The sequence below is a fragment of the Callithrix jacchus genome, chromosome 1, assembly GCF_049354715.1.
Source record: "Callithrix jacchus isolate 240 chromosome 1, calJac240_pri, whole genome shotgun sequence".
NCBI classification, from domain to species: domain Eukaryota; kingdom Metazoa; phylum Chordata; class Mammalia; order Primates; family Cebidae; genus Callithrix; species Callithrix jacchus.
In genome coordinates this window covers 144,306,513-144,316,594 of record NC_133502.1, presented here as the reverse complement: position 1 = coordinate 144,316,594, position 10,082 = coordinate 144,306,513, and the positions used below count along the sequence as shown (strand labels likewise).

Sequence of the window (10,082 nt, the reverse complement as noted above, 5' to 3'; positions counted from 1 at the left end):
ATTCAACAGGAAACTGACTAAATCATGGCACAGCTATATCATAGGATATTATGCAAAAACACAGACATATATTTGTTCTCAATATAAGTGAAAAAACAGGTTCAAAAACAATGTATATGTAGGTATAGAAAATAGTATGAAAAAATAGACACTAATAACTTTACATTTTTGAAAGAATCATGTATGATTTGTTTTTAACATTTTTTCCCTTACGATTACCTCTTTATATAACAGAAAAATAAAGAGCTACTAATAAGTACTGCAAATATCAAGGTCCATGAAAGCAAGACTTTCCATGGAGAAAAAGGGAGACTGGTTTCCTTGCTGTATTTTGAAAATGCTATACAAACCAAGGTAGAACCCAAGATAGGAGCCACTCAAGCTGTTTCATGCTTGGAAGTCTGCTTGAAACATTGCCGCTTGAAATCAAAAGTGTGGCCAGAGGTAAGATGTTTAGAATCTTCTCAATCCTACCTGTTTTGGACATTTGCTTTTCTTCCCTTGTATTTATCCATATAAAGTCTTATTTGATTAATTGAATCTACATATACTTTGAACTCCCCATTCTTGTATGAACAGTCTATGTTAATAAACTGACTGACTGACTCACTTTAACAACACTTGGTGTAAGAGCTGGGGGACAAGGGAAATGAAAAGGAAATGAAGCACAGGCTCCTCCATGTTTCTGTTCTTCTGTATCTTCATGCCCACAGGTGAAATAGCCCTGTGTCCTTTCCTATCTGAATGTAAATGCATGGACCCAATGGGTAAATTACACCCTAGAACAAAATGCTTGTAAGTTTTGGAAAAAAATAAGATAATGTACAGAGACAAAAAGAAAAAAAAAAAGTGCTTCCTTTCTGTCCTACTCCAAACATCTGCTATGTATAAGAGAACCTAAAGAATGGCAATCCCATTTCTGCCCTGAAAGGATGCCTTAGGATCAGAAGGAGCACTTGTTATACCATGCTTGCCCCAAGTCTTACCAGAGAATAATGCCAATTAGCTCAAGGCTTTCAACTTCTATGAAACTTTTACTTCCCAAAGAGTAAAATACAAGCTTAAAAACCTGACATTATAAAATTATCCTGTTTAACTGATTTCCTATCATTTTATTCTGGCAGAGAGCTTGAGCTTGGGCAACAATGGCATTTTTGACTCCAGTCTATGGGGATTTTATAACTTTATCCACCTGCCCAGCACAACTATGCTGAGGCTGGGAGTGACGGCTCACGCCTGTAATCCCAGCATTTTGGGAGGGTGAGGCAGGAGGATCACTTGAGCTCAGGAGACCAGCCCGGGCAATACAGTGAGAACTTGTCTCTACAACAAACAAACAAACCAAACACAACTAAGCCCTTTGTTACTCAAACTCTCTCATTCTCTTTCTACATAATAAACATATTTATTTATTCTGTTTCAGATATTTTATTTTTCTTATTCTGACATTAGGCTATGAGAAGTACAAAATATCCATAAGTAAAAAAACTTCTGTATAGCTTTGCAGTTAAAAAAATGCAAGAGAACAAAACATTTTTTGAGTAATATTCATCTCCACAGATCTGAGTGACAGTCCACTTGAAACACTGCTGTAAAAGTGGTAAAAAATGATTTCATTGTGATTAGGTTAAAATTTTTCATGTCTCTTTCACTGTTTTAGGAACTCTGTCTTATGACATTTATACTGGATGGATTCTTTACCTGTATTTTGCTGAAGCCCAATTCCCTGTCTCTTCAGGGCTTCAATAATGACAGTTTTATTTTATAGTCAGCTTGTGATATTTTGCCCAAAGGAAGATTCTGATAACTTCAGCAGCAAGAAAAGCTGGATATAAATGTATAGTTATTGTCCTTTCCAATGTAAAAAAAAAAAGTTGAAAAATATTGATGACTTTTTCTTAGTGTTAATTTCTCTTCCTGTAAGGATTTAATTTCATACTCATGTTGAGGATGAATTACCTTTGATGGGTTTTTTCTTTTTCCAAAGGATTTTTAAAAAGCTTTCTTGAAAAGATGAATTCTTCCTATCCCTAGGATTCTGAGTAAAGATGACATATTAGAACGAGAGAAGTCCAGGTTTATCTTTCCACTTTCTTACCTAATAACCCATTGGACATAGAGAATTGAGATCTCCATGGATGGTCACCAACTCTAGGGATGGCTGAAATTAAAAAAACAAAACCCAAACTCACTTTATTTAATCCAAGATAATAAAAACATTGCCAAAAGGTTATAGACACACAGGCCAAATGAACAATGGAAAGCCACATCAGAGGCTGCCTCAAAGCTTAAGACTTTTTTTTCCTCTGCTTAATAAGAAATAAATTATCATTGTCATCATCTTCCAAACACTTCTTTTTCTTCTGCTTGCCCCTCTTGCCCTCCTTGGGATACTTGTCTTCTCTTGATGTGTGGTAATGTGATGAACGATGAAAGGGCCTGGAAGATTTCTGGGTTTTAAAACTGCCAAGAGAAGAGTAGGTTTTGGGGCCCCTAGGATAATCTTCATTCACTTCACGATGTCTGTCAGCCTTCCTGTGCTTCCCCCAGTTTCTATTCTTGTTCTTCATTTCTTTTTGTGTATCTTTATTTTCTTGAGGCCACCTGTTGCTTTTCCTTGAGGCACAGCCCTTCCTTGTATCATGGTAGAGGTTCTCATTTGCTCCTTCTATGTAAGGTAGCATGGATGGCTCTGGGAAATCCCTGTTTTTCTTTAGTACTGAAAAATATAGAAGTATTTTTGCATATTCAGCAGCTAGACAGTCCATGCTTAGCTTTCCTAAGTGTGTAAATAACTTGGCAGACAGGGAAGCAAGACATTTACCTATGTTAACAATATGACATTACTCACTTAAATTTAACAGTTGAAGTTCTACATTTCTGATTGCTAAAAATGAAACACATTCAGAAATCCAATGATAGCTAATTATTCTTTTCAACAGTTTAACAAGGTTAAAATGGAGATGAGGACCAGTAAAAACAGTAATCATCTTAGCTTTGTGAAGAAAAGTCATGTCTGACCAATACAAGCTTCCCCAATGATAAAGAGACTACCTTTGAAAGTAAGGCAAAGCAAGATTTATAAAATGGCCTTTTTATGGTGTCATATGACATTTCAATTACCCTATAAAGATAAGGACCACATACTTTTACATGATGCCAAACTGCCCAAGAGATTATTCCTCCAGAGTAGAGATCACTGGCTTTGAGGAGTGTGAGTGCACGTGTGTTCAAGTATCTTAGAGGCTTTAGTAACAAAGCTAATGTGTTTTGTCAGAACTTGACACAATACGAGTGTCCGATGGTAGTCATTCTGATATGGGTAGGTGGGAGGTGAGGTTACAGTGAGAAATGAAAACTAGCAGGTGAACAGAATATTGAAAAATTTAAAAAGTGGCCAATAAAAACTTTTAGCATGAGACTTTTAGTATAAAAATTTCAGGGTCATAGTGAACACCTCAAAAAGGATTTATGCTACAGATGTCGATACAACTAGCTAAAAAGGAAAACAAATTGTGCCTAATTCTAAAATTTGTAACTACTCATTATAGAAAACTTGGAAAAAACTGAAAAGTATAAAGAACATAAAAAACAGCACACATAATCCCGTAGAGATGACATTTTCATGCATTTCTTTTTAATGCCTGTCTAATTTGGTTGCCTAAGCACAATCTTCAACTACTAGAATTTCTCCATACAGTTGACCCTTGCATAATGAGTTTGAACTGCATGGGTCTATTTATGTGTGGATTTCTTTAACCAAATGCGGATTCAAAATACAGCATTCCACAGATTAGAAACTTGTATATACGAACGGCTACCTTTTCCAATACTTGGGTTCTGCAGAGTTGACTATGGGATATAAGTAGGTGCAGATTTTGGTAAATGAGGAGGCTCCTGAAACTAGTATCCAGGAATAGCTGTAGATGACATGACATACATTTTACATTAAATGTGAATATGCAGGAGCTGGGAGAGTAATTCCTCTCCTTTCCTCAGAATTAGTACCTTCACTTTGGAAATGTCCTGAACTGAGAGTCCAGAAAAAAAAAAGGCCAAAAGAGTCAGAAAATAAGATATAGAACAAACTAAAAAATACAGAACTATTTTGTTTTTAAAACAAGAAAGATAACTTGGAAAACTACCTTCAAGTATGTAACAAGAAAGAACAGGGGTAGAGAAAATAAGCAAATGTTAAGATATTAATTTGGTGATAAAGAACTATGTTTGCAACAGTAAATACAGAAACCATAGAGGTAGATGTGAACTTGGAGCTCTGCTTGCAGTGGTGGCCTATAAGAAATGATTTTTTCAGCTGGGCGCAGTGGCTCCAGCACTTTGGGAGGCCCAGGTGGGTGAATCATGAGGTCAAGACATCGACACCATCCTGGCCAACATGGTGAAACTCCACCTCTACTAAAAATACAAAAATTATCTGGGCGTGGTGGCGCGTGCCTGTAGTCCCAGCTACTCAGGAGGCTGAGGCAGGAGAATCGCTTGAACCCAGGACACAGAGATTGCAGTGAGCTGAGGTCGTGCCACTGCACTTCAGACTGGTGACAGAGAGAGACTCTGTCTCAAAAAGAAGAAGAAGAAGAAGAAGAAATGACTTCTTTAGGGAAGCTCCAGGAATAACTTATCAGGAAAGCCTTTCTTTCCATAAAAAAATACTGAAGACATACACATGGAAAAAAAAAAATTACCTGTCAAACAGAAAAATCTCAATGGATTTTTCTTCTATCTGCATACATAGATGGATAGTAGTATTTTCTGGACATTTTCTAAAATAATCATTGTAAAAAAATGTTTATTGTGAAGAGATTAAAACATGGGATTATTTCTGAAGTGGGTGCTTGGTTTCTGGAGATCAAAGAAGTTCCAGTTTCTTTGGTAATTATTAAAAATACTTTGTATGCTAACCAATGACCCCCAAAGCAGGCAAAGACAGTACAAAGAAATTTAGAAACTACTACAAAAGTGATCTAACAAGAAGTCTAGCAACATACCTTTTATTTTTTGTTTTAGTCTCTTTTCTCTCTCCCGAATTTCATATTTGTCATCATAGTAGCAGATGAATGGAGATACTGGAGAGGGATCATACACTTCTCTTTCTGGACATTCCTACAAATTGTATTTAAAATTACGTCACATGGTCACACTGTTCAAAAACCTTTTTGCAAGATTCTGGAGCATGTTAATTAGAGATGAGCCCCATATCACTGGTACCTCACGTGGTGGCTGTAGGATATGGTCCTTGCTTGGGTGCTGGGATGGTCACCCAGCCCTAAACCCCACCGTGCTTGTGATATTCTTTCAAGCTTGAGTTTTCTTCCCTTACTTCATTACCTATGAAACCCTTCATATTTTTTTTCAGCCCTGTCTGTCTAACTCCTTTCACATTCTGAGGTAACAGCCTTGCCTCTGGTAGAGGGTTTATGTTAGTCGGCCTCATGTTAGTATTACTCCTTTATTTGTCCATCACTTCTAACATCAAGTGCTTTTCTATCTCTTCTTCCAATCCCCAAAATGTGGGTATAAGTTCTAAGCCCTTTGCTCTTTTTTTCTAGATAAAAATGGTTTGTAAGCTTATTTTAACACAATATTCACTGCTTATAGGGGTAGTGATTCTTATGGTGGGAGGTAGGTTGGTGGTAGGTTATGTCTAGCTTAAAATTGTTCCCAGGTAATTGAGAGATACCCCAAAGGAAAGTTTCTCTTCTTGCTTCCCCCATCCAAGTTGAAATCCCTACTCTTACCTTTTTTCACAGGACAGCTTCCTACTCTCATGACTCTGGCCTCTCGACAGGTAGTGCTTCCCAAATCCATAGCCTTTGGCCTGAACCACTCACTGCATAGCAGGCTTTTGTTTATCATGATCTGTGACACATATCCATTCAGCACGTTTGAAATCTTTTCTTTTGGAACTTTCCCCTTTCTGCCTCTGCCATCTTGCCTAAAAATTATTTTTGTATGTTCACTGTTTCTTAGCTAAGTAATGAAAAGCAATTAGAATATATTTAAAAGAGAAGTTGAAAAGTCCACATAAAATCTAATCAAGCCTGAACTTACACTTCTAAGATATCTGACCAAGCTAGTAGCCAAACATTTATGTATTTAATTTGTAAAGTTAAAAAATTATGAATCATTCTAAGTATACTTAAGCATAAAAATTAAAAACCGGCCGGGCGCGGTGGCTCAAGCCTGTAATCCCAGCACTTTGGGAGGCCGAGGCGGGTGGATCATATGGTCAAGAGATCGAGACCATCCTGTTCAACATGGTGAAACCCCGTCTCTACTAAAAATAAAAAAAAAAAAATTAGCTGGGCATGGTAGCGCGTGCCTGTAATCCCAGCTACTCAGGAGGCTGAGGCACGAGAATTGCCTGAACCCAGGAGGCGGAGGTTGCGGTGAGCCAAGATCGCGCCATTGCACTCCAGCCTGGGTAACAAGAGCGAAAGAAACTCCATCTAAAAAAAAAAAAAAAAATTAAAAACCTGCAGTGACCACTCATATAAAACCATAACATTTTACCTTAGTTGCCTTCTGTTTTTCCCCTAAGAATAAAGTGTTACTGATATAACTGAAGTCCTCTGTGTAAGTCCTATCCATTTTGGACTCATCTTTTAACTTTCCAGAAGTTACCACCATCAAGTTGAAGTCAGCCATTCTCATGTGTTTTTATACTCTTACTAATGAATATTCCAATAAACAATAATATAAGTTTTAATTTTCAGACTTTATGATTTTTATTTGCTTTTTATAGAGGCAAGGTCTTACTGTGTTGCCCAGGCTGGTCTCAAACTGGCAGCCTCAAGCAGTCCTTCCACCTCAGCCTCCCAAGTGCTGAGAATACAGTGTGAACCACAGCGCCTGACCTTTTTCAATGTCAATGTTTCAGCTGATTTGTATATATATTTTAGAGGTATTTGCATTTTCAGATTTAACTTTTAACTTTATGAAGTATTGTCTTATAATTTAAAAACATTTACATAGTATATTAAGTTACTTACACTTACCACTCATTGTTTATTAGTAACTTTTCTTTTAGTAGTTTTTCCAGAAGTTTTTCTTTTGTTTTGAAAAAAGTGTTTTCAGATAATAAGCTTTTGGTTTTGTTGATGCTATTCATTTTTCTATTTCAATAGGTTTGGTTCTAATCTTTTATCATTTAGATCCTTCTGCTATCCTTAGATTTATCATTGTGACTATCCGGATTGTTAGGTATTTTTTTTGCGGGGGTGGGGGGGTTCCTGGAGGTTATTTAGCAAACTTACAGGGTAATATAAAGAAACGCTTTTGGCTGGGTGTGCTGGCTCATGCCTATAATCTCAGCACTTTGGGAAGCCAAGGCAGATGGATCTTCTGAGGTCGGGAGTTTGAGACGAGCCTGGCTAACATGGTGAAACCCTGTCTCTACTAACAATACAAAAAAAAAAAAATTAGCTAGCATGCCGGCACATGCCTGTAATCCCAGCTACTAGGGAGGCTGAGGCGGGAGAACAGTTTGAACCTGGGGGGTAAGGTTGCATTGAGACAAGATTGCCCCTTTACCCTCCAGTCTGGGTAACAAGGGTGAAACTCCGTCTCAAAAAGAGCAAATTATGATTATACAAAGGTACTAGAGGTCTTAATACACTCAACCATTACTCATTTCAGCAGAATCTTTAACTCTCCCAACCCCTGCTCCCCCTTTTCACACCTCTTACAGTAATCTTTGTACAGTGACTACTGTTATCCTTGCTTCCCCAACTAGAGAGTGAGTGGAATTAGGGAAGGGCAATGTCATATTCACCTCAGATCTAGTCTTCCACATGAAGAATCCATTCAACAGTAGTATCTGTAAGGCTGGTTTTCTGACATTGAAAGGAAGGGGGTCCACAGACATCTTTAACCACCTGCCTAGTACCCTATTTGGGTCTTATATAGCCTAGACTGATGTGACTATACAGAGATATATAATACTACAAATGTTTTTCAAAGCTAAATGTAAATTTTATTTTGATTATCCACATCGCTGGTCTCCTCCATTAGCACAGACAATTGATAGTTGCCTATATAATTTATCTATTATTCTGGATTAGCCACACCAATGACCTTCTTCATTAGTGTAAATAATCCAGAGTTCCTCATCTATGGCAGTCATGAGGCTACCAAATTTGCTTTATTGTAAATTAAAAATTATCTAAATCTAGATTTTAGGGATCAATTCCACATGCTTTTAATATATTTCGTATCTGCCTTAACAGAAGTGACTAGTAAGCATCCAACTATAATTGTTTTTCTTTAATTGAACAAAAATAAATGCTAAAATTATACCCCTCTGCTGTAAAGAGGCAAGCAAGCATAAACTGTACATCTATGTGATTTGTATGATAATGGAAGGTTTACGTGAGTATGTTCCCTAAAAGGTGTTGACAACATCTGAACGTTCAGTGATGAGGAAGGTACAGAGCAGTAAAAGATCTAGAGATGATAATTCTGTAAAAGAAATCTCAGCTGGGCACGGTAGCTCACTTCTGTAATCTCAGCATTTTGGGAGGCTGAGGAGAGAGGATTGCTTGAGGCCACAAGTTTGAGACCAGCGTTGGCATCCTAATGAGACCTTGTCTCTACAAAAAATAAAGAAAATTAGCTGGGCATGGTGGTTTGTGCCTGTAATCCCAGCTACTTGAGAGGCTGAGGTGGGAGGAACATTTGAGCCTGGGAGGCTGAAGCTGCAGTGAGCTGAAACAGTGTCCACTACAGTCTGGACCCTGTCTCAAAATAAGTCTTCTCTACTTAGTGCTGAGAGATTTCCTGTACAACTTCTCTGCTTTAGAGATTAAGAAATGAGACCAAAGAAAAAATGTGGGTTGTTTGTGTCACATGGTTGAGTCAGTAGCAGAGAAAAAATTAGAACTGAGGCTCAGAGCCTCATCCTAGCTTTCATAAGCTATGTCTCACCCCCATAGTTGCTGCTGCCCCAATATGGAAGATAAACCTGATCTGTTTATGGATTCTGTTCAGCCCTTTTCTTCACACGTTGCCCTAAAATGTAGGGTTCCAGCTCCCAAGATCTGTACCAGTGATGTGTCACAGTTGGAATTCAAGTGGTAACCTGCACTATCATCCACCCCCCCATCCTACTGCTCATACTTCTCATTCTGAGAACTCCCAATACTTTCTGTCTCCTGACACCAGATTTGATTTACTATTAGTTTATCTTGGTTTCTAGGCTATTAGAAGCCTACCTGAAGACTGGGAATAATACATTCCTTTTTAATAATTTTGTACTTTCTGTGTCACTACCTTTCCTTCATTGCCTCAAGATTCCCAGAAGTATGGGCTCTGAGCCTATCTATTCTTATTACATCCTTTCTCTGAAATGAGTTGGTGCTGTTTCACACTTAATGTGGCCTCTGTCTAGTGGCCTCAAGCCCACCTCTCAGCAAGAAGCTTCTTCTGCTTTGACACTCCAGCATCTAGAATACACACAGTTTGGCTTTTTCAGTTGGGTTAAGGAATATGTTGGCTAGACAGGGAATCTGGCCATTTGTGGGGTAGGTGGGCAAGACCAGCCTGACCAATATGGTAAAACCCTGCCTCTACTAAAAATACAAAAATTAGCTGGGCATGGTGGCTGGTACCTGTAGTCCCAGCTACTTGGGAGGCTGAGGAAGGAGAATCACTTGAATACGGGAGGCGGAGGTTGCAGTAAGCTGAGATCACACCACTGCACTCTAGTCTGGGTGACAGAGCAAGACTCTGTCTAAAAAACAGAATAATAAAAAATAAAAGAAAAGGTCATGCTACTATGGCTGTGTCAATTGTGTTTATAAGAACTCATGAGAACCACTATCATACTGTCAACTATTATTATTTGACTGATTGATTTTATGAACGATATTAGTTTTATCCCAACCTGTTCATGTACATGTAACATGATTAGAGGAATATGCTCTGATAGCTTGTTACCCTAGCAAGGAGGGAAGGGGTAAATCAGTTGGAAATATATTAAGTCTTACCTCAGAATGTTTATTAAAAAGTAAGCATTTAGAGTTACATTCTTTTTGAGTTCATCTTTCAGAAAACACTCCCTGACA

General features: G+C 38.0%; 1 protein-coding gene across 21 annotated transcripts in view; it reads right to left on the bottom strand.

The window, feature by feature from the left end:
• Positions 1-1,404: 1,404 nt before the first annotated feature.
• The window catches only part of ZCCHC7 (zinc finger CCHC-type containing 7), a 264,591-nt gene continuing 255,913 nt past the window's right edge, over positions 1,405-10,082 (bottom strand). For all 21 annotated transcript variants that reach the window (XM_078372414.1, XM_078372398.1, XM_078372378.1 and 18 more), the window contains 2 exons: positions 5,007-5,121; positions 1,405-2,719 (listed from right to left, as the gene is read on the bottom strand). In XM_078372414.1, coding sequence (XP_078228540.1) covers positions 2,289-2,719; positions 5,007-5,121 — 546 coding nt within the window. In that variant the 3' untranslated portion in view covers positions 1,405-2,288. The remainder of the gene's footprint in view (positions 2,720-5,006; positions 5,122-10,082) is intronic.